This window comes from Struthio camelus, chromosome Z (assembly GCF_040807025.1).
Source record: "Struthio camelus isolate bStrCam1 chromosome Z, bStrCam1.hap1, whole genome shotgun sequence".
Classification (NCBI taxonomy): Eukaryota; Metazoa; Chordata; class Aves; order Struthioniformes; family Struthionidae; genus Struthio; species Struthio camelus.
This window is the reverse complement of record NC_090982.1, coordinates 41374751-41400111: the sequence shown is the minus strand read 5'-3', so window position 1 is coordinate 41400111 and position 25361 is coordinate 41374751. Positions and strand designations below refer to the sequence as shown.

Below are 25361 nucleotides of genomic sequence, written 5' to 3'. Positions count from 1 at the left end.
ACTGTGTCGAGCCCCGGGCGTTCGCATCGGCGTACCCGGCTGATACGCGCTGCCGAGACCTTGGAGAGCTGCAACAGCGCTGACGTGAATCAGGTATGCAGAGGCAAGCAGCGTATAACCTTTTTACCAGCTTCCTGCAAAAGAGGCAAGTTAAGGGGCTGGACCTCCAAAAAGAGCTTCCTGGTTTACTGGCCTACGGACACTCCCAGGGCTGTTTTCTGAATCCTCATACAGTCCATGAGTTGTCCGAGTGGCGTAAGCTGGGTGATAAGCTCTGGGAGGCTGCGATTGATGGAGATAAGTTGGCCAAAAAGTTGGGTAAAACCTGGAGGGCCGTCCATAATGAGTTGCTGCAGTACCAGGCTGAGCAGCGGGCGGCAGAGCAGGTCTCTGCCGCACATGAAAAAAATAAGACTTATGGCACGGATTGGCCACGAGATATTCCCTTACCCCCGAGTACGTCTACTGTCTATTTACCCCCTCCCCTCCCCCCCCCTCCCTCCCCTCCTTCTCCTCCTCCTGGCGAGTCGGCTCCTGCGGGCTCGGCCCCTGACGAGAATGCGGCTTCGGCCCCCCCTCCCCCGGAGCCGCCCCCGGGGGCGGAAGCCGACTTGGCTGATGCCATGGCTAAGGACCGTCGGGAGGCCTGGGCTGCGCTCGCCAGGGAGAGTCTGGAACGGGGGGACGCGGATGTGCTGCAGGCGGCGGAGCAGCTTGCCTGCCCCGTCGCCTTCCAGGCTGCTCCGGGGGGCGGCGTGCAGGCAGTGATAACCGCCCTAGATTGGAAACTGTTGTCGCAATTGCGGGCGACTGTCAGTCAGTTTGGGACCCACAGTGAACCAGTGAGGCAAATGCTTGACTACATTTGGAGCACGCAGATACTCCTGCCCGCGGATTGCAGAGGGATAATTCGGTTGATTTTTACTCAGCATCAACAATTGTTGTTTAATGCCCATTGGCAGAGCTTGGTTCACGAGTCGGTGGCTTGCCAACGACAGCCGGGCGACCCCTTACACGGCGTGACGGTGGAGGAACTTATGGGCATCGGCCCATTCCTCCGCACCGAGGCGCAGGCCCTGCTGGGCCCCGATAAGTTACGGGAGGCGATGCAGTTGGTGCGCCGTGCCATTGATCGTGTTAAGGAGCCCGGTGGTGTACCAGTGTACATGGGCATTAAACAAGGTAGAGATGAGACGTTTGGAGCCTTTATCGATAAGGCTGCAGCAGCTATAGAGAGAGCTGGGGTTCCTGAGTACATGCGGGGCGCCTTGCTGAAGCAGTGCGCCCTACAAAATTGTAATACTACTACTCGTAACATTCTGAGCACCCTCAGTGCCAATTGGACGATTGAGGAGGCATTGGAAAGGTTGGCCCAGGTACCTATTGGACCCCAGGCCCTGGTAGTGGAAGCCATTAAGCAACTAGGTGTCGGGTTACAGGAACAGGCTAGGACGTCTCAGACGCAGGTCTTAGCAGCTCTTGCACCTCTCCAAGCGTCAGTGGCCACCCGGCAGAATGTGGGGCGAAGTTTCCCCCGAGTGAAATGCTACCGCTGCGGGCTCCCGGGTCATGTCCGGAAGGAATGTACCGCGTCTGGTGTCTGGTGTGCTAGAGGTCGTTCAGACAGCCACAACATTGGTGCTTGCCGTCGCCGTTCGGGAAACTTCAGTGGGAGCGCGAGTCGGAGCAGCCGCGCACAGACACAAGTAGCTGTTACACAACTTCCCAGCTCAGACCAGCAACGAGAGGGAGTCTCGGACTTGACCTGGCATCCGCTGTAGACATTAGCCTCCTGACCACTCAGCCCCATCGCATTCCTACTGGGGTGTACGGTCCTGTCATGATTCAAAACAAGTTTGTGGGGGCATTGTTGCTCGGCCGATCATCAGCATCAATGTTGGGACTCTTTGTTCTACCTGGCGTCATTGACGCTGATTATACCGGAGAAATAATGATAATGCTGCACACTCCTTTTCCACCCATACGGATAACCAAAGGACAACGTATTGCTCAATTAATCCCGTTGGAACAACTTACAAAGGAAATACCCTCGGTAACCAACAAGGACCGGGGGGGACAAGGATTCGGTTCCTCCGGGGGACTGACTCTCCTGACCTTGACTCTAAATGATCGACCTAGACATAAAGTTGAACTTGCCTATAATGATCAACAAGTGACTCTTATGGCTCTTTTGGATACTGGCGCAGACTCTAGCATAATCGCCCCGTCACAGTGGCCCCAGGGATGGCCCCTGTTTCCATCAAACACTACGGTCACCGGAGTTGGGGGCATGACGTTTGCGCAACGAACACCTACATTGAAAGTAAAACTAGAGGGGCGACAAGTTTCTGCTGTGTTTTCTGTGGTACAACTACCACCAACGGTGCAGTGCCTAATCGGCAGAGATATACTCGCTCAATTAGGGGTTGTGCTCACGAATGAACACCCTTTAGCCTTTTAGCCATTGCTTGGACTTTCCCAATTCCCATTACCTGGACTACCAACACACCGGTATGGGTTAAGCAATGGCCACTAAAACGGGAAAGTCTGTTTCATGCTCATCAATTAGTAAACGAGCAATTCCAACAAGGCCATTTACGTCTATCCACTAGTCCATGGAACTCCCCAATATTTGTCATAAAGAAGAAATCGGGCAAATATCGACTGCTACATGATTTGAGGGAAATCAACAAGCAAATGGAGCCCATGGGTGCCTTACAACCAGGGTTGCCTAACCCAGCCATGATTCCTGAACATTGGTCCCTGCTGATCATCGATTTGAAGGACTGCTTCTTTACCATCGACCTGCACCCTCAGGATCGGAAGCGATTTGCGTTCACTTTGCCCTCCCTCAACAGAGAGGGTCCAGATCAACGGTTTGAATGGACAGTGTTGCCTGCAAGGGTTCTGTTTTGGGGAAGGGGCTATCTTTGTGTTTCTGCCCCGACAGGTCCGTTGTGGGTACCTGCGAAGTGGACGAAACCTGCTCTCGATCCTTTCGCTACGGCAGTGTCTGATGCAGCTGACCCTCCAACAGCTAAAGGGTCCGAATAGGGGGAGAGTGCCAATATGGCTTCGCGGTTGTTGCCTTATAACACTGTGCCTTACCAGCTCTGCCTTCTACTTTGCTTCCCCTCCAAATGTGTGGCTAACATGGGCTACGAAAACGCATACCACTTCCTTCTGTCTGGCTTTAGCGTCGGCTACTGACCCTTTTCGCACATGCCTGGTGGGTATACCTGGGTTTAATGTATCCGATTTTGCTATGTTGTCCACCGGCCGATGTGATGGCCACCTTACTGATAGTGAATGTACAGCAAGACTCTTGGCAGCTCTGAACAAAACTATACCGTGGGACCCCCAGGAGATCAGGCTCCTGGGAAGCCGAATGCTAAATAGTTCGGCAAATGAGTCGGGATGCATTGAATTGGGCAACTTTAGGTGGGGTGTGGACGATCCCACGTTTTGGCTTACTCCCAGGAGCTACCCCTTTTGGAATAAAACATACATGTGCGGTCCCTATAGAACCTACGGATGGGGACCGAGAGATGTAAAGGTTTGGGCTAATGACAGTGCAAAAGCATTACCTCGTAATACCTATTTAATTTGTGGGGATCGGGCCTGGCAGGGAATTCCAAGGCATGCCCACGGGGGCCCGTGCTACCTAGGAAAATTGACCCTTTTCATGCCAAATGTTACCGTGATGTCACACCTCTTGTTCAACAAGACTCACCGTGAAAAGAGAACCCTATCTGCACTTACTCCCGACTGCAGCGATCAAGTCGAACTCTGGGTGCCCACAGCTAATTTGTTTGCCTCCATAGTCCCCGGGGTGGGTACTACTCATGCACTCCGTACTATCAGCAAACTCGCTTGCTGGATGGTGAAACAATCCAACGTGACGACTCAGGTCCTTAGTGAATTGGCACAAGATATGGAGAACCTGCAACATCAGGTCCTCCAGAATAGAGCTGCCATTAATTTTTTGCTATTGGCACACGGCCATGGTTGTACGGAATTCGAAGGTATGTACTGCTTCAATCTATCCTCTAATTCTGAGTCTGTTCATAAACAACTGCAATGACTCAAAGATCACACCAAGGACATTAAGGTCCTCAATAACCCATTGGACAGCTGGCTCACTTCTCTTGGCATTGGCCCCTGGCTCAAAACCTTGCTCATGTACGGCATAAATGTAGGACTTATGCTACTGCTACTTTTGCTGATATTACCTTGCTTAATTTCCTACCTTCGCAAGCTGTTTTTGCGCTTACTTGCCAAAGTACAGATTAACTATGCCCTACTACAAGAAAGCGGGGGACGTGTGGAAGGTATTTTGGGAAGTCGGCTACGTGACGAGAGACATGAAGACACGGCTGCAAGAACTGCTTGGATGTAACTGTGTGTCAGGAGGCAATGTGAAACGCGCCTGGGTCGCGTGGATTTGGGGAAGTGTCTGGTTGAGCGGATGTGGGGTTGAGGCTAGGTTTTGTATCAGCAAAAATGCCGGTACAAACAGGCTGACCGCATCTGGCTGTCGGGCATGATAAGTAACTAATGTTAGCAACCTATAAGGAGCTTGGCTGTTGCAATATGTATGAGCTAATTAACTCTATTATATAAGTCATGAAAAGGTGCAAATAAACTGAGGCTTGTGATCATCATCGGATGAGCATGTCTCCCGTTGCTTCCGACAGAATTTCTATATGAATGCATCTACATTAATTTATTTTTCCCTGGTTTCTGTCTTGTAGATATCATTTCTTGAAACAACATTGCTTTCTGTGAGTACATGTAAATCATTTCACATTCTTTTGTTAAACTTCTCGAATCTTCAAGTTTTGTTCCATACTCAGCCCACCTCTCTCCACCTCAGCAAACATGGTAACGACACTCTGGTAACATTGTAGGATGAAAAACTTGAGGATGAAGAACTAGAGCCACAGGGATAAGGAATATGAACAGATGCATTTTGTTTTCATTTGCCAGCGTTGATATGAATGCCTGCAAAGAAAACGTGAAATGTCTATGATGAGGCTCTTCTGCAAAAAAAAAAAAGGGATCGAAACAAATACGTACTGGGGTAAGAGCCTTTAAAGCATATATATTTTTAAAAAGTATACCACTCTAACAAACAAAAATGCAAATGCAGAAATTAAAGATTCTTATGCTAAAGCTAGTTTTTCCTGTGCTGTTAGCCTGCTTAATAAAAGAAGTTCCACGTAGTATAGCATAATCTATTTGTGTAACTGTAATTAATATGGTAGCACTTCTCATCTAAGCTAGAAGTTTAGTTTGAGGAGGCATTTTCTGAGGAAAAAAATTAGCTTTAAGAATGTGAAAAGTTTGACTCAATCTATTTGGAGTAACAGAAATAACAGCAGAATAAATAGGTGGAAGAAATGCTGCTTGTTTCTCTTTGAAGGCTGTCTAGCTGGTCTACAAAAGTAACTCGTTAGGTGACGAATGACTTGATTTGGAAAAAATAGTTTTGACTCAGTTTTGGAAAATCTGAGTACTGAATATGCACGTGTATGTATTGGTGTTCTGTAAATTTCTGAACTTGAATATGAGGGGATATATGGGGGCATATTAATATACAGGGCTGATTTGAGTCGTGAATGTAATTATTTGAACTCGTTACTCTCTGTCATTTTTTTTCCTTATTCTATCCCAATAAAATGTTATAACATCTTAACGTTAGAAGTATCCTAAATAGCCTCTGATGTTTTTGCATGGAGAATAATCGATGCATATGTCCTTTGTGAACAAACCATGTATAAAACAGGAAGGAATCATGCGTTTTATATTCTGTGTGGCCATGCTTCTAATACGTGCTAATATGGCCTTTATACTTCCATTTAGAGAGGACTGTTGCAAGTATGTGCTTGAACATTTGAAAGTAAACTGAAAAAGTCATCTCAGATAGCCTCAGATTTTGGCACTCCTTCTGCAGAACGGCCTATCTGGATCTCATTTTCAGCCTGCTCCTTCAAAACGCAAAAGACTTTCCTGATACTGAACATGCCTTGTCCCAAACTCTAGTGGCAGCTGGAAGGTGAAATGGAGAGACTAGTATGCTGTGTGGTATCAGACACCTGTACTGTGTTCCTTGTCAGGGTAAACCCGTGACACGGGATTGTGAACATCAAGAATGAATAGGCTGGCTAATGCAGCCAGGGAATCAGTGCTGTCCTTATCTTTTGCATAGATATGAAGAGCGAGAGCAAATTCAAAATGCTGCGTGATGTAGAAGGGAGATAGGAATTCGTAAGGGAGGCTGAAGCTGTCTTATATCCGTGCCTGTAAAGCAACTTTGTTCTGTATCATTTGGCTCATCTCGCCTCACACCTCGCATATTTCAGCCTTTAACTTTCAGTTGAAGTTCTTCTGGTGGCTTCCTTAGAATCTCATCACCATATTGTTTCTGCATGATGTAGCCTACAGTTTCTTATGTCCTAGAGTACAGAAAGGAAAAATTGTAATGCCTAAGTAGTTACGGAGGAGATGGATGGAATGAGGGGGAGTGCTCAGCAGTTTCAGATTCTGAGTTATAAGATCAGTTTCCTTTTTATGTAATACTTCCTGACCTCTTGTCATCTTACAATATTTCGATGTTTTGGATTACAGCGTTCCTCATTACAGAAGTGACTGTCTATCACAAAGATTGGTAGTGTGATGTCAGAATTGAGACAATAGAGAAGTTTGATGAAGATCACACAAGTAAGAATATACATCAACAAGATGAGGAAAAAACAGAGGAACCGTAAAATCCCTGTTATGTAGAATTTTAATCAAGCATTTATTGGTATTACCAACATGGGGCCATCTCTAAGGAACAATGAACCTTTCACACAATGGCACTGGCAGGTTTAGAGGTCCTGCCATTAGCGCTACTGAGTTTTGCACCTACTGTACCTACCACTACAAAACAGTCATTTCCAGAATTTATCTAGAAGTATTTGCACTAGTGGCAGAAGGAAAACTGGGAAATCAGACTCAGCACTGCAACCTGAAATTATCTGTAAATGAGCAATAGCTTAACACTTAGATTAAATATAGAGGTCTCTTTCTATAAATGCTTTGAAACATTTGATTTTCATTATTCTTAATATAAATGCTAGAAAAGAGGAATTCAGAGATGTAAGAAAATTCTGAAGAGTGCACTTGAAAGAAGCAAGGTTGTTTATATTTCACAGTGCATACTTACTTAACACACACGGTAGTCTTTAAAGTTTACATTCACAGGGACACATAATAGAAAAAACTATTTTCAGTAGTACAGCTGGTAATCTAGGTCACACTCATTGTCGCTGAAAAAAAGAGGGAAAAATACCTTCAGATGCACGGAAAAGATTGGCTCAGTGGAAGAATTTTTGTTTGCAAACCTTAAGCAATGTTGATGTTAAAGCTGGCAGGACTTCTTGAAGTAGTACTGCACCAACTTCAGTCCTCCAACACTGCTCTAGCCCTGTCTCTTCACATCCTCTCCAGTATGAGGTGTTGTGTCAGGTACCTTGCAACTCCGCTTGTTTGTCTGGGACTCTGGTGTTGAGGGGATTAACGTACAGTTATAGAAAACAGCATAAAACAAGCATAAATTGACTGTCATAATGTTGAGGAATGTTAGATAGCTTTCTATTTTTTTTCCTCTTCTTCCTTAGCGTTAGGATAGCATTTTAATTTGAATTTTAACAAAAGAAAAGATGAAGATTAAAGGCTGTTAGGACACTTCAGGTGTCTTCAGAATTACATGAATGCTAATAAATTTTTATATTGTGACACAGTACAGCTAAAATTTTGGCAATAACTCTTGTCATGATTTCAAATGGCATTAAACATGAGAAATCTGGTTCTGAAACAACTATCTTTCTTCATATTATTATACAATTTATATCTGAAGGTGGGTTTTTTTTTTCAGACTTCTCCCTTTTTTATAGCCATAATCTACAAATACTCATGCAAATACATGTCACTCAAATAATATCATTAAAATCAATAAGAATTCCTTTACATAAAGAACAGGCAAGGCACCTCTACTTATGCTCAATATTTAAATATTTTGTTTCTGTTTCTGGGGGAGAACTTCTTCCTCTACAATAGCATTAAAGATGTTCAGACATTACTTGCTCATTGATGACCCAAGGGTGCATATGCAGTCTCAATCTACTGACACAATTAGATGTCAATCCCCTCTGACTCTGTTTTTTTTTTTTTTTTAATGTGTTGCAATGGTGTTCCTTTAAGCATTATTTATGAGAAATAATGCTACTAGCATTGAAAACAGAAGACTGTATCACTTCATCGTAGAAGATTATCAATGCTTTTTCAGGCCAGAGAGCAGCCTTATTTTGAAACATAACATATCTGAATCTGCAGAGTAAAACCCAGAGCCTCTCTCTGTTACGTACAATGATAAACATAGGCATCCACAGTCCAGGGTCTAGCGTAACGCATTATCGTAACCTTACAGCTTTCATATACACTTTCATACTTGAAATGGGAATGATGAATTATGTTTCTTGTATAGTGATATTTCTGTATTACGTTGTCCATGAAAATGGTCTCAAGACCTACATGAACTTTCTGCTGAGGGCTTTATTAGTCTTTCTTGACAAATGTATGCAATCCCATCGAGCTGAACTAAATTGATTATGCTAAACTACATTGATTTGTGCTAAGTCAAAAACTTTCTTCTAAGATTGGCTTCATTCTCATGTATGACCAAGAGTGTGTCGCAAGAAAGCAAATTAGGTAGGTGACCCTATTGCAGAGGAACAGACCAGTAGGCAGAATGGAATAAAGAGCTGATCCAAAAACTAAGCTTTCTTTTCTTCTCAAAAATAATTCCAGTAATGTTGTTGTTTTTGTTTAATGGGTAGACCTTCAGTTACCTGTTTCCTTTAAAGACTGTGGGGTTCATTCCCTTACTCTTTTTTTAATTAAAAATTCAGTTCTATATTTTATTCATATATGACAAAGGATTTCATATTGGTGCATTCTTCTCTTGAATTTTCATTATTTCTTGGCTTCTAACTCTAGTCAGTATGCAGTGTAAAATATATATTTACCAGCTCCCTGTATAGGCCCTTATTGCAATCTGTGTATAAAATGACTCATTCCACTATCAAAGTGTCGCAAGTTTGATCAGACGCATACATTTTTAATGTGCTCCAAGCATCTACTCTGCACAATGTTACCTTTGTTTCTGTCAGATGTTCTCAGTACAGTGAATGAAATTAATTTCTGTGCAGAATTGCGCTCTGTAGAATTTTAAAAACTCAGAAAATGTCATGCCTGTGTAAACAGGGAAGCTAAATTAGTGTACCCTGACCCAGCTGCGGAGAGCACTTGACTGTCAATTTTCAGTACTTCAAAAACAAAGATTTTAATGAGATACATGGATTGTCAAGAGCGGGTATCTGTGATTTTTGTTGCTGCTAAGCTTGTAAAGACCTGAATAAGACATACAGCACTGATCACTGAACAGGAAACCTCATGCATAAAGGCCATGTTTCACTGGAAATAATCCAAGCTGGTAGCCACATACTTGACGTGTTTTACGTATTTATTGATTTATGTGTTAACTGATGTACTGGGAAAAGCTAAATTCAAAACCTCAGTTGGTAAAGAGTGATACATCAGTTAAGCTTTTTTGTTTTAAAAAATGAAACTAACTATACAGTTGAAGCAGTATATTCTTATATTTTGATCTTAGATGTGCAATGCAAAGATTCAAAGTTATGAATTGGACTGCTGATCTTAACAGCATCATAGTAAGCTCTCTGGCATATAGCACTAAGACTAAGAAAGCCAATTAAGAAATAGTTTCAGAACCCTACATTTATACTAAAACAGCTGCTGTGTTCTGGTTCTGAGACGTGAATGCAGGAAGCAGTCCCTGTGAGGCCTCTCTACTGTTCCTACCTGCCCACAGAAACAGAGCTGACTTTTTTTTTGATAGTAATTGCTATATCTCAGTTATTTAATATAACGTCCGGCATGAATTTTGCAATACTAACACATATTTCTTCTTCTTCTTGTCCAATTCTTGTGCTTTATGCTCTCGGCTTATCCTCTTGTGCATTAGTTTCACCAATATCTGTTTCATAAAATTTGGTAATGCTTTTCACAAGCGCACTGCAACTAAAATAACAGGAATAGCATGTTCATCTCTATATCTCAAATGGATATATTTATGATATTTTCAGATCAGTTTCTGCAAAGGCTAGTTTCCATGTTTTATCAATTTAATAATGGTCCACACATTTTTATTGTCATTATTTGGACCTGTACGTGTTTTTGAGGGTTTTTTGGCATTTAGACTTTGTCTTTGTGAATGATTAAAACTCTTACGGTAAGATTAACAGAATCTAAAAGCATTCTAATGTGTTAAAAACATTTAGATAATCAGATGTATTTCTTTAATGAATAACTTTAGGAAACCTCAAGAATCAGGAATGCAGCTGCTGCAGTGGTCTTTGAAGCAGTCTATTATAATTCTAAGTTAGACTTGAACAACATAGTCATATAAGGTGAAGAACAAAGATATGAGATGACTGAAAACTGGTGTTAAAAAGCTGAAGACTTTTCACTCACAGATATTATTTTTTCATATGTAATAAAGAAATTCAAATAGAATCACAAATTTGCTTATTTTCCTCTAGTTCTCATTTCTAGTTGCTATAGAGCAGAGATTTATTAAGGCAGCTGTCAGAATTTTATAAAAATAAAGGATGGTGACATGGATTTCTGACATATTGAGGAATGACTCGGACATAATACAGAGTTGCTCATTCAGTAATCAGCATGTATTCTGGTAAGTAGACTTTTCTTCCTTTCCTTTTTTTTTTTTTAAGGCCCTCAAGGAGGCCTTCAAATCTGATGTGTGTGCTGTCAAGTGTTTCGTCTATGAATTCATTAATTTTGAATAAATACAAGCGTTTCTGCTTATCCTGTTATATGCTGCTATGCTTTGTCAAGCACAGAATCTCTCTGTGTGTAGAGGACATCAAAGAAGATCCTCAGCTAGAACAAACCAGCAGAAGTACGTCATAACAGAAGTGCTGTATGGTTCATTAGTGCCATCAATACCATAAAAATAGCCCGTCTCCAGTATCTTCTCACCTAAAGCCATCCAAGTTAGGCACTTCCTTTCTCGCTCTCATGACTTAAGCTCTTGTTCCTCTTTTCAAAACTCTTCAATACAGCTGTGCACTTTCCTGTTGCCTCTTCCCTCAGATTCTTTTTGATGTTAAGAATATATAGTACAATATATGGTAAGATTATGTTGCAAATTTCATGCATATTTAGTGTCTGCGTGTCTCACACGCATGCAAGTATTACGGGTAGTTGCGTCAAAGTTGGTTAAAAATCTGGTGCATAGCTTTTTTTAGTTTTGGCATGTAACTGATTCATCTAAAGAAAGCACAGAATCTACTGCTCCTAAATGTACTTGAGACATTTTAATTGTGGGCATTAAATCTTCCTTCTTTGAATTGGAGAGCCTTAAATTTTTATGTCACTGTCTTGTGAAAATGCATTTTCTTGTAGTACTGAATTTCTGAGGTCAAGTGTTAATAAGTTTTCTTGCTGCTTATTATTATACAACAGCATATTGTCTATAGGGGGATCAGAGGCCCACTGTAATAACTGTGTTATGGAATGAAAAGGTATTTCTCCCCTGAATAGCCTAAAGACTTCATTAGTAACTATACTATCTGATATTAAATGCACTCTTATCATAGCCGTTTGTATCGTCATTGGCCACAAATGTTATTCTCTTTTTAATGACTCCTTTGCTTCATGAATTATTTTGAGCTGTAGGAACAAATTGTGCTATTTCTATTAAACATAGTGTCTTACAAAAGCAGGGAACTTTTCTGTCTCACAGTGAGTCACGGAAAGCCTGTCTTGAAATGGCAACATTTGGAGTTTATGAGACTAACGAGACAATCAAAGCAAAAATTTGTTAATGTAGTTCTTTTCTTAGTATCTTAGTTTCTAGGCAACAGATATATTAGCTACTTTCCCAAAACCATATTTTAAAAATGGCCATCAGAATATATGAAACATCATCGAGATGAGTTAGATAACGGGACAAAGAGAGAGATGTTGCTCCACCTTGACCTAAGCCTCTTTCCACCACTGAGTTTTCTTGAAAGGCTGAATCATTTCCCTCTCACTAATTACTGCTTTATTGGCTATCTCCTCCCTATTAGGATTGCATGTTATGTGACCATTAAAAGTTTCACAATTCCTCTTCCTGTGCTTCTTTCTGAATTGTCTTTACTGTTTAAATTGTATATTCTTGAGTCACTTTGTATATTGCAGAGTGTTGCAAATCAAGGACTCTATGATCCTTTCCCTATTCTTCATCTTTCAGGTTTTTAAAGAAATCTGCCCCCCCAACCCCACCTCTCAGTGTGTGCTGGATTTGCATACCACCATTGTAAAAGGTTCTCTTCCTCACCAGTCCCAAAATAATGCTGTAGCATCCCAAGAAGACCTCATCAGAGCTGTTCCACGTGTGACCGAGGTGGGTATGATCTGCATTGGTTTCTCCAACTCTCTTCTTTTTCCTTCCATTTGGAATGTCAGTGTTCAGGCCAGGTCCATTCTGCAAGTGAAAAGATTAAGAGCATTTGTTTTATTTGTTTCTCACTGATGCTTTCAAGCCTTTTTAGCCTTCTACCTTTTCAGGAAAGAAAAAAAAAAAAAGAAAATTCTGCATAGAAATGCTTAGCATTATAATGACCAGGTAGGTCAAAAGGGGAAGAAAATGAAAACCTGCAGAAAGCAGCTTCAGTAGAAGCATAGTGTTAGTGTATGGTGTCCCTGAGCGATGACAACTAACCACCCCAGTGCATGGAGGTAACTTGCAATTCTGAGTTCTAAAAGGCCTTTAAGCTACTGGTAGCTGGTACTTACTAAACAAAACGCTCAAGTACTTACTTATGCTCTGATATCAGTTAGATTTCTATATATTCTGCTTGATGATCTACACTTATCAAAGTGTTTCACTGAATCTGGAAAACAAAGAACAAAAAGTAAACAGTGGTAAGGCTATTAAAAAAAAAAAAAATTGACCAGGCACTGAAGAGCGATTCATCATTGTGTGAAAGCACATAGAGAAACACATACTTGAGGCATTGTTCTTTTGACAAATCTGAGTGACAGCACTTTCTGACAGTGCAGTCTGGCAGTACTGCATCCATTGCAGCTACGGGTATTATATTAACTCTTTACAAACCTGTATCAAGAGATCATGAACCTCTGGTGCCTCATGAAAGACCTTCAACAGCCCAGTGAAATGGCAAAGGGAAAATGTTATTTAGTACTGCTCCGGCATGTTACATCAAATATCTTCTTTAGAGGGTTGACAAACTTGAAAAAGTATTTTCTCCTAACCAAAATATTTATCATCAAATGTAAGGAGTTTAGAAAAAAATTCTTTGTCCCATCTTTTTAGTTAAGTTCTTATTGCTCTCACCTCTGAGTAAGATGAAAAAAATTGCTCCACTCAGTTTAATTAATGTCAATTAAATAGCTTAGAAAGCTGAAAACATTCTGAAAGGGTGTGATGCAAATGTGTGCACATCTAATTGCTTACGCTACATTGCGCTCATGTCCAAATAAATACTGGCATTTGTGGCCAAAATTTTTTACAGAAAGGAAGCTTATATATGAAGTGCCTAGATTTTCTAATTGTTAATGAATTAAGATGATTTCTAGATGATTTACTTGAAAATATGTTATGTGTTATGACAGTACACTGTGGGGCTACTAATGGCAGTCTTCACCCGTCTTGCCAGTTCCACGAGAGTCTCTGTTAATGAGTCTGAAAGTCTCATTCAGTACGGACTCCATTGAGGCCAGTGAAATACAAACGGAAATAAATATTCCATCCTCATGTACTTATTTAGAACTGTATATTTCCTCAGCAAAAATTACCAATACAGTCTTTATTCTGTATATTAAAAGGAGAACCAGGTTTATCTGTACTCTTTTATTCACACTTTCTCTCCTGTTAATCTTAGTCCTCCTGATTTTTTCAAATGCAGGTAAATGATTTTTCCTTCTTTCTGAATACTCACAAGCCTCTTAAATACACGTGGTTTGGTGTTACAGGCAACCAAGATAAATGAACGTACGCTGTTATCCCTGGCAGAACAGCATAACACCATTGGGCCCAACTGCCTACGTTTTAATATACCTTCTATATAGCTTTACACTAGCATAACAAAAAATTTATATACTCAGTGTGACTTATAATAACCAAACTGTATAAATGTCATTTTTCTGTCTGTACAAAACTTCAAGCTCAACACATATTTCCTCATCTAATATGTACCTCAAGGGTACACGAGACACAAACACTTGTCTCAACTCCCTCACTTGTGGACTGAAAACTCATTCCTTTTCTTTGCTCTGTTCTTCAGCCTTGGCACGTTATTACTTTCCCGCTCTCGTTCAGAGGGCTTCCCCCCAGACTACAGATCCTTTCCCAAAGATCAGTTGTCACAACAGAGACTGTTATGATTATTCTTATTTTTCTTAACATCATCATGAAAGTACCTCTTGAAAGCGTAGTGGGGAGTATTTTCTCAAAAGCTTTTTAGTGAAACTCAGTAACCTCACAGAGATGGCTTTTAAAAAACTGTATAAAAAAAAAAACTTAAATTTACTAAAATATTTACTCAACTTTTCTTCTCCTGTCAAAAATGTTATTTAATTGAAACTTAAATCTACATGTGAATTTTAACATATCGGTCTGGTCTGGAGATTTGGAGGAGGATGCAGGGGAGTAAAACTCTCTCATTTTTGGCCTTAGCTTGTGTGATCCTGCTTCTCTAGATCTTGATGGTTGGGTTTTTATTGGTGTTGGTTTTGAGTGGGCTGGTTCGCTTGATCTACTTGGAGTAAACAAAGAGGTAGAACAGCAAAAAGAGCAGGGGCAGGGAGCAAGAAGAGTATGCAGCTCATGCTGCCACTTAATGTTGAAAGACCAGATAAACATCTTGCCGTGCCAGGGAAGAGTTTCAGCTATTTCACAGAGCAGGAATTTTTCTTTGGGTGGATTGTGAATGGAAATTGAAACAATCTGGAACTAGAACTGGGATAATACTTATTAACTCTTCCCAATAAAAATCTGCATGAAATAGATATTTTGATGACTAAAAGGTTTTGTAACCACTGCTTCAAACTTATGATAGATTTCAGGTACTGACCTGTGAATTTAAAGCATTGCTGTGCTTTTTCATAATAATAATAATTCTGTACTAGTAATATCTGCTTCCTTTTAGATTTTGTTTAGATCTATTTAGATTTTGAGCATGATTTCTGCCGGTATGCCAAGCAGTCTTGCACTTGCACAGCAGTACTGCAATCACTCTGCGCACCGAAGGACTCAAGTCCTAATGAGCTTCCTCAGAGGAGGTGGTGGTTTAGGAGGTGAGTGGAACTTAAAAGTAAAAGGTTAGAAGTGAAGAGAGAGATCTTGCTGCTGGCAGAAGGGTGATGCAAGCTAAAACATCTATTATTGGTTTCAATTGATGTGGAGATGACCTTTCTCCCCAAGAATACTGTGGACATACTTAAAAGACTTATCTTTTCATGTGCTCTGGAGTAACTGATGGGCTGAGAAATAGCATGCTAAGAAGTCTTCTTGACGGTGTTGTCTTGTTTATTTTCTAATTTCAAATTATTCACACGATTAAGTGTAGCAGCTACCATTCATTTGTGGAAAAAGGACAGCCATGGGTTGGTTTGTTGTTTTGGAGGGAGAAGGGCTTGTTTATGTTGCTTGTATTAGCGACACAACCTTCAGGTTATCTCTTTATATAAGCTTGCTTTAAAACCTATTCCCCACTGACAAATTCAGACTGCCAAATTCTGATGTCAATAAGTTAGAAATATTTTTTCAAAATATCATCTGCTACTGCTGATTTTTCTTGAAAATTTGTCTCAATGAGCTACTGTCCGTATGTTTAAAAATAAAACAGTTCGTTGCATATACATGTGTTCAAGGCTAAGAATATGTGAGACAACCAGACAGAAGTGAGGGCATGTCTGTTACAACAGAGGTCTTTATGGTTATGTTTTAATTACGATTATCTTTTTATGTTTATGTTGGGATCTGACTTAAAATGGAGAGTTACAGTGTTTATGGCCAGATGTAAATGGTTCTGACCTCTTTTTTTTTTTTTTTTTTAAATATTTCAAGAACTCTGCCCTCTATAAACAATGATGTTTTCATAGAGTATTTTCTTTGACATACTTATTATTGTAATACTTATAGAGAAAGCATCTGCTTTATACAATAAAATGACTAGCCTGACACTGGCACAGACTATTTGCTCATTTGTTTGCTATCAGTGGTCAAGAAGATAAGCTCCTTAAAATGGCAATAGGCACAGAAGCTAAAGTTGGTAAACCGATTTTCCAGATCTGCATTGCTGGTGAAGAGTATTGCAATATATGCTTTAAAAAAAAAATCTGTTTGTGTCAGTTTATAGCCTTTCTATTTATTTAATTTTAATGGTAATTTCTGATTATTGTTTCAAAGTCTTTGCTCAGTAAATAAGGAAGGGAACCATGCGTTCCTGCAAAAGTCAGATAAACATGCAGGTGTGCATCTTCTGCCAGGTGTGTCTATGAGAGAGGGACATGCACAGAGACAGGTGGAGGGAAAAAGAGAGAGAGATGTTAGGATAGTGTTGTAGTCACAGCAGTCACTGGGAACAGGATGAATGAGATCCAGGTACTTATATACCTTAGCAGTACGTAAGCACTCCCAGGTAAGTGCTCTAATCGTTGCTCTATCTATCCACCCTGGAATGAAACGTGTATGAAATGGTACTGCACGGGCCAGCTCTCATGGCCTAGACGGTTGTTTTCTCAACCATCTTGTCTCTTTCGCTGGCTAATAATTGTTTTTATACTCTAGTCTGAGCCTACTTTATCTGACACAATAGATACCCAGGTTTTCATAAGCAGCAGAAAAGCATGCTGTTCGGACTCGATGGCATTTTCTGTCTGTCCTTAGCAAGTAAAGACTTGATCCAGGAAAGCACTTGAGCATATGTTTAATGAATTAAGGCTTATTTTCTTCCCTTTGGTGAATATGCTAAAGATTAATAATCAGATGCTTATGTAATTATTTTTTCATGCAAACATCACAACATATGGTATACATAAACATGAGCACAACGTGCAGGGTCTTGAGATTTAAATTGGATCTAATAGTCTCTTTGGGGAAGAGACCAAAGTGTATGTTTTTTTTATTTTTTTGGTAAGAATTCTGGTTTGATTCAAATATCCTCTGTTGGGGAATCTCGCAGAGTGGGTAAGAATTTTGATACAAGACACTTACTGGAAGATCACTCATCAAATAAAGATATACAAAGCTAAAGTAAAATATTACGCTTTCCTAAAATATCTTTATGTATTTTCTTACAGGACCTACCAATGAAACAGTTGAAACTCAAGTATGCTTACATAAAATATAATCATGGAGAGTTTAAGAACACAAGTTCATGGGGAAAAAAAGTCAAGTCTGGGGAAAAGATGGTGCATCCAGTTTTGCCTCAACAGCTGTGTCAAGGAGACAGCGCTTCTGCGGCAGAAATAAATCTGATGGCTTTCCCATAGTTAAAGATTGCTTCAAATTATAAGGATATATATGAGGATATATATATAATCCTCAGTTACTAATGCAGTGAGTCTGGCACCTTTGCATTAAGTCCAGTGATGATACATGGGTGAACTAAGAAGAATTTGATCACAAGAACATCTCATTATGCCAAGGTATGTTGCACTGCTTACTTTATGTGTGATTTTGGTTCATTCTCGCTACAAAGCACAGCTGTGGGACATGCACAAAATCTCACTGCAATCTAAAAATGGTTAAAATTTGTAATTTTAAATTATTATACCTGAAATGTCGTATTTAATAAATGTATTGGAATCCCAGTGGTTAAGCTGTCTGCGGAGAAGCTGTGAATGCACATCGTTAGTGCATCACAGCTGGAGAAAAATAATTAGAAAAGAGATGTCTATGGCTTTAAAATTTTTAAGAGTAATGTAATACACTTCACATCAATAAGATATTAAAGATTACCCTTTGGAGGAAAAGGGAGAATTCACTGCACTGGAAGGGAGGGGGGGGGGAAAAGGAAAAAAAAAAAAAAACCCAACACAGTAAAGGAGCTACCAATGCCTAACAAAGGACTTTCTTCCCTTATTTTTCTTATTAGTACTGTTTCTTTAGAACTGAATACGAGCAGTATTTTCAGTATATCATCTTTGTGTTCTGTTTAAAAACTGGGACTTCTGGCATCTTTAGACTATGAACAGAAAGGATTCAGAGTCTGAAGCAGCATCACAATGGTATCAAGCTACACGCGACATCTATTTTCATAATGACTCAAGAAAAAAGACATTAGCTCTAATAATTTTACTTCCTACCTTACAAAAACTGCTGGATTCCCAGGTCTCAAGTCAACCTCGATGGTGCTTTTGCTCCCTTTCATGAACACTGGTAAATTCATTGAAAGGACCTGGTATGCCTCATTCCACAGCAAAATATTTATTTCCATTCCTCCTAGGAGGAGTTATTTAAAAAAAAATTGTCTTCCACATGTATTAGTTGTAATATTGTATGTTTGGGGATTCAGCAAAGCACACCTCTGTTAGTAAACTTATTGACTAGAAAACGCCTACTAGCATCTCCAAAAGCATACTTCAGTGCTTTCCTGAACTGGGGCTTGAATTCGTAAGCTGAGCCACCACTGTATCATGACAGTCCCATAAAAGCTGATCCTTCCAAGAGGCTCTGCTTTTTTTCTAGAAGATTCCACAAGGAATGCATGGGTTTGAGATGACCACTCTTTCAGGCTAACAAATTTTGCAGTAAATTTGACCTTCTCGTCCTCATTTATGCCAACTTCCTGGGAGTTAAACTAATGACTTTGCAGGTGGATTTGTCAGGCGGTTCCACAGAGATTTATGTGGCCTGTGCTGCACTGTGAAGTTTAAAGAGTGGCTACACTACGGGGCAGAGGAGAGGAATACATGAATGAGAGAGACGAGGCAAAATGTGAAAATAAAAGAAACAGGTAACTGTTGCCAGAAACGGTAGGAATGTTCCTACTTGAATGAGATAAAAATGGAATGAGGCAATGCTACCAAGAACGAATAGCATCGTTGCTGGTTATGATGTTTCCCGTCTTGCCTATAGCTTTCACCTGACCTGCTGCTCTCGTTCCCCACAGTATTTCCAAACAGAAACAATACTCTTCAATAATGCGATCAAGCGATAAATAGCGATAAAGCTCTTCGCAGGGGTGGCTATAGTAACCTTAACTTTGAATTACCTGAGTTCTAGACTTCTGGAACTCAATTTCATTCTCCATGAGTTATCATTTTTCACTAAATTGAGCTAACTTAATCCTTCTATTTTTGTTATTAGATTGTGTTTTATATCTCTGGAGAAGACCTGCCAATTTTTTTCTGAATTAATAAAAATGAGGGAACTTTGTGGGAAAGCTGGGACCTTCTTAGTTATTGCATCTTTAGCATGAGACATTCTTAAAGGACTTCTGGCACTTTGAACAAGTTCTAGCTCTTAATGACATTTTCATGAATTTAAATGTAGAAGCACTGCAGGGAACTTTATCACAGCTTCAAATCAACTTGATTTTTTGGATGGATTTTGCCAGAGTAGTAATGAAATATAGGCTTTTTGAAAATCGATTCTGGGTCACTTTGATTTGATTTTAAGTTAAGAACATTAATTTCATGTAGTTCTGTAAATGGTTAATGGCTCTGTTTTTACAAAATCATTGTGATATGAATTACTTATGAATACAGTAAACCCTCTATTTTCTTAAACAGATAGAACTGATGATAATTAAGACTTTAAAACTGGCTTACTGAGGAAGCAGCTATTAAAAAGATAACATTAAAAGCACTATGTACTCAGGTTATTTTTGGCATTTCCTTTTCTAAATTCTGTATCTACAAATTTTTTACATTTAATTGAAAATGATGTCTCACTTGTAACATTGTGTACTTGTTATGAAAAGCTAAAACATTTGTATAGAGATCAGATCAACTTGAACTGGGAAGTACGCCTCTCCCTCCAGGCTACAATATGACTGAAAAGTAAAGTACTTCGGAGTTCATGCCAATGGCAGTAACAAACTGCTGTACGTTAAGTGCAGATGATATCTAACTTGCCTTTTGCCCACACTATTAAAAGCTTGGACTGAGGCTTATTGTACCCAGATCTTGAAATCTCTAGGGCCCTTAGAAACAAAGGACACTAGCTTGCTTGGGCTCACCTTGATATCTAGTGTGATGCTGCAACTAATTGCCTCTCAACAGCTAATTCACCTAGTAGCATGAGGTTTTTCGCAAATATCTTGTCTAGTTACAACTAGCAGAAGCCATTGCTAGAGAAACCTGTTTACGCCTTATGTAGCTATTGTGCTATAATACAAAAGGCGACTGTGACAATTACGGCTACTTATATGAATTGCCAGTATTTAATACACAGAGAGCTGTAAGTATTTCTCCAGGGCCTTATCTTGCTAGCATGAACTAAATCAATTACAAGCTGACCTGTCAAGCTGAGAATGTGTCAGATAGATAGACAGAAACTGTGTCACCAAGTTTAGGGACCCTGGGAAGTAGTTCTAGTACAAAAAAAACTTAGTATTCCGAAGTACTTTCACGTCAAAGAAGGAGGTGCCTGCTAAGTTAGAATGTCAGTGAGAAAAGGATTATGGGGACTAGAACTATGCAATTATGAATGCAGGCACCTGAAATTCAAAGTCCTTTTTTTTTTGGATCTCATTCTTAATGTGTCCTCTTAAATGTGAGTTAATTTATCTGAGGAAAACTTTTGTTGAATTTATTGCAAAACGTACACCACGATGTTTCCATCAACTCGTTCTAATGTATTTGAGTGATGGCTAGTTGTTAATTCACAGCCCAATAACAAGTAAAAAGTAACAGACATCAGTCTTGTCACTGCCAGAACTGTGACTCAGCAGTTAACCTATTTTAGTTGCATATTTATTGCATACATTTATTCTTTAAACCTTTCATAGAGAAGTTTCATCTGCAGGAGACTGAGCAGTCCAAAAATGTCAACTCAAGATCACTGCCTAATTTTTATCAGTTGTTACTGTGTTAGTTAGGAAGATTTAGGCCATAGATTAGTGATATGCATCTGCTAACGCTTCAGAGAGTTTTCTGCCTTGATTAGTTTTTTGGTAGCCCCAGTAGATACTATGTAGGCTGAAATAACCAATAAGGATTCGTGTTTGATCACGATTAAAAGTGGATCGTCTTGTAAAATTGACCATATGTTCAGCCATTTTAGAACTGATGAAAATAGCAGTTACTGCAATGTTCATTTTTCGTTGAAGTACAAAGACTGAAAAACAGTGCCTTACTGGTATTTAGTGACTTAGCTCTTGTAAAACTAAAGAGTAGCTGTGGAAGGTAAATATCTTTCTTTACATATCTGGGCATAAAGAACTTCTTTTCTACGTTCATTGTAACATGTATATATTCCAGTCAGTGAGCAAGTTCTCAATGGCTTTGAATCTGAATGAGTCTGCAAAGTGTACTTTTACAACTGGTTTTCCTATATATAATGAATAGTATCTATACAGTAAATATATTCCAGGATCATCAAGATTTTGTGTTGTACTATAAGAAAGAAAGATCGGTCTCCCTTACAGAAAAACACCTTTTCTTTTATTTTATCTTGTAGACTTTGCTTCTATCAGCTCCTGTTCCTTCTACTAGTGTGCTGTTGAGCAGATGGCCCACAGGAACAATTATCTAAGGCATGGGCCTCAGTGGAAGAGGAGAACTTGATTAATGTGACATGAGCTTCATTTGCAAAAAGATCAGAATTTTCCTGATTGATTGATTTTTCTGTTCAGTGGTGGAATTCCTAACTTACAGAAGGCTATTTAACTTCTGTTGCATGAATTGTTGGTGTTTTCCTGCCTTTGAGGATGATGCAAAAAGAAGCCATTCTGTAACCGCTGCTGACACAGAATCTACTATGATATTGAATGTAGGGTGCAGCTCTACAGTCACATGACAAAATCTGTAATTTTAATATGTTTATTTTATTAGGCCTTTTGTCAATTTTAACCATTACATATGGTATCCCTTTGCTTGTGTAGTTATCATCCAAACTATACTTCTTATTTGTAGATGTGAGAAAAGAGTAGAAACAATGTCAGAGGAATAGCGTAGTATAGTATTAAGGTGTTCTGACTGCATTTCTGCTGTATTTGACTGAAATTGGAAGGGGTTCATTCAGTACTAACAGTTGCCTGTATGTAGCAGCCGGGTGACTGGTGACTCGGCTTACCACACACAATCTGGCATGTTAGAAAATGAGACCTGGCAGGCCTGTGTCCTTAGCAGGGGGTATCAGTTTCAGAGGCCTGACCTGTTGTGAAACTTCAGCAAGATCTGTTAGAATGAGAATTACATACATGTGTGTTTATCAATGTATGTGTGTGTGCGCACGCGCGTGTGTGTATATGTATATACATACACACATATACATACACACACATCCATATCTATATCTATATGGATGTAAAAATCTCATAAACCCTCCCCCCCCACCCCTTTCAAATTCAAACACTGGCATTTCTTCCCAGAGAACAACCTATGCTATTTGGAAGAAACAGAGAACGGCTGCCTATTGTAGAGCACAGCATTTAGCAAAACTTCAAAAAGCTGAAAGACAAAAACTGCATGTTATCACGCATAACTGCAGGAAGAGCTGTCACAAGACCTCTAAGAAACTGTATCCGTAAAAACTGAAGTATCAAATTTCTGCACACCACAAGCAGTTAAATGTAGTGCTTAAAAGAAGACTCAGAATCTTATGACCATTCACCTTTCTCTCATTAATTAAGGCTACAGGGAAAGAACTGATGAAGGAACTGAGCCTAGACATAATTGCCACTGATCCTAGCCATTACTGCAAGGGCCTTATGAGGACAAGGAATCAATAGGACCTAATTTAGGACTTTCACAGTCTCCGACTGTTGCAAAGAAAATGCAATTATCCTCTAATAATAACTATTATCTACTTTTCTCTTGACCTTAGTATTAAACAGGGATCTTCCAGATCCCCTTTTGAGTTTAGCTGGCATCTGTGCTTTATAGTTGCCCTTCAGAATTTTTATTACGGCATTTTTGGGTCAGTAGGTGACTATGCAGTGACCTCAGACATATAGAAATTCAGTGTCCTGGCACCTCAAATTATTTTTATCAGCGCAAAGCTGTCAGTATCAGATAGCTCACTGACTGCTTATGAATGATGACAGACAACAATATTTGACGTATGGTGTCACCATGAAAGGTGACAATTTTTTTCAGAAGTTGTAATGCATTCTTGAATAAAAACTATTCTATCACATAGTCTGTTGTCAGTACTTTCACGAGACTAAAAATGTTTTTAACGACTTTGGCAGCTGTTCAGGTCTCAAAGGCTGGAAGACCTACTAAATATATCTCAAATAATTTATTTTCCACGTTTAATATGACCAATGGCAGATCCTTTGAGGAAAAGTAAGTATCTGATTTATTTTCCTTTCTGAATATTGGCTGTTTTGGCTCGTTTGTTGTACCCTGAAGAAAACCCAACAAAGTTAAGTAAACAAGTTTGAAAACTACCACTAATATTGCTGTAATTAGATAGTAATAACAAATAGTTCCAGAATTTGTATTTTTTTTAATATGTGTGTGTATATATATATATACACTTTTAAGAAACCATTGTTACGTAGCATGAAGTATTGCTGATACTGGAGTAAGACTACAGTAGAGCAAACAAACACTATATTAGCACATACCCCTTAGAGGACAAATATGGAGGCCTCAAGGCTGTAAATACAACTGATCAATTATTGGTAAAGAATTGTGTAACAACCTATAGAAGCTGCCCATAACTGATAGCATAAGTGGAACTGTCTTTATAATGTGTAAACTGCCACAGAAATAAATAGCGGCATGGGTGCAACTGCTTCAGAATCAAGAAATGCTGAACTGATCACTGGTATCCTGAAATGCCACATCTGTAAGTATTTTCTCTTTACCATTAAAAGAAAACACACACCTAAGGCTAGTGATGGGCCTAGTTATATTGCCCTCAAGGCTGGGCTGTAATTTGGAGGCAACATACTGTGGAACAAAATAGCAGAACAAAGGTGAAACTTTAATAAAGACACAGAATAGTTATGCTTTCACTACAAGGCTGTTTGGTATCATGTTGTCTCAACTGGTCATTTCGTATTTTTCCTTATGCTTCCTATGTCCAAACTGAGTGGAACCGAGCATCTTCTTCTATTTGATTCACTGTCCTTCAATGAACTTCACCTGACTCCCACTGAATCAGTTTTTCAGTTCTGCTTAAATTCTGTTCTCATTTTATGACAAATATAGTTCTTTTCTTCCCCAACAAAAGTGATCCATGCACGACCTTTTTATACTGCTATTGCATGAATTAACAGTATAAATCATGTTTGTTCATCTCTATTGTCATCACTGTCAAATACATGAATTTTCCTCCAAAGGTTCACTTGGATACCATGTGTCAGCACGTCACACTTTCATTGTAAAGTAGTAGTATTTGCTACGCATTACATAAGTATTGACTATTTTAACTAGTATTTTAGTATGCCAGTGGTTAAGTTTCTTGGTACCTTACATGTCTTCCAGTTGTAAATCCTTTCAGCATTACTACCGGTGACACTTTAAACAGCACAGAAGCACTGAAGTGCAGCCACTGATAATACGAAGAAAGGTAAGCTATGCCCTCTTGCACTAAACTTTTGTTCTGCAATATAATGTTCTCTAGACGTGTTATTTTCCATTAAGCTTGCTTTCAGACAGTCCTTTTAATCACTCACTGTAACAAGGCTTCCACTTCTGAAAGGCTGTCCTTTAACAACACAAATGAAAGCAACCTGCTCTGTTGGATTGCTAAATATGGTCTAATAATGACAGTTAAGAAGGAGGATTTTTTTTTTTTTAGTGTCTTTCAACCTTCCTGAACTTGGATATCTGCTTAATTTTGGTTTTAGTCATTATAGTTGTTTGGTGGTCAGTTTTCTACACGTTCTGTGTATAGAGTTATAGGCTTCCTTTCGCTATGACGGTATCTTTCTGCCAAAGTGTCTATAAGTAACATAAAGTACAGACCATTTTAAAACGAGGACAGGTTGTTTGCATTTTCTTGGGTGACACAGTCCCAAAGGGAAGTCTAGGTTTTAAATCTTCTACTTGTATTGTAATTTGTACATTTATTTTTC

General features: G+C 39.4%; 1 protein-coding gene and 2 long non-coding RNA genes across 3 annotated transcripts in view; 2 read left to right on the top strand and 1 right to left on the bottom strand.

Annotated features, from left to right (window-relative positions):
* The window catches only part of LOC138064665 (uncharacterized), a 5116-nt gene extending 452 nt beyond the window's left edge, over positions 1–4664 (top strand). The window contains 2 exon segments of the mRNA XM_068928315.1: positions 1–93; positions 2951–4664. The exon segment at positions 1–93 is cut by the window's left edge and continues 452 nt beyond it. Coding sequence (XP_068784416.1) covers positions 3017–4399 — 1383 coding nt within the window. The 5' untranslated portion in view covers positions 1–93; positions 2951–3016 and the 3' untranslated portion in view covers positions 4400–4664.
* The window catches only part of LOC138064421 (uncharacterized), an 11733-nt gene extending 6788 nt beyond the window's left edge, over positions 1–4945 (top strand). The window contains exons 2-3 of the long non-coding RNA XR_011137670.1: positions 4755–4784; positions 4911–4945. This is a non-coding gene — a long non-coding RNA (uncharacterized lncRNA). The remainder of the gene's footprint in view (positions 1–4754; positions 4785–4910) is intronic.
* Positions 4946–7215: 2270 nt separating this feature from the next.
* The window catches only part of LOC138064417 (uncharacterized), a 100820-nt gene continuing 82674 nt past the window's right edge, over positions 7216–25361 (bottom strand). Inside the window, exons 3-6 of the long non-coding RNA XR_011137665.1 lie at positions 12955–13028; positions 12473–12619; positions 7389–7545; positions 7216–7313 (exon numbers count right to left, since the gene is read on the bottom strand). This is a non-coding gene — a long non-coding RNA (uncharacterized lncRNA). The remainder of the gene's footprint in view (positions 7314–7388; positions 7546–12472; positions 12620–12954; positions 13029–25361) is intronic.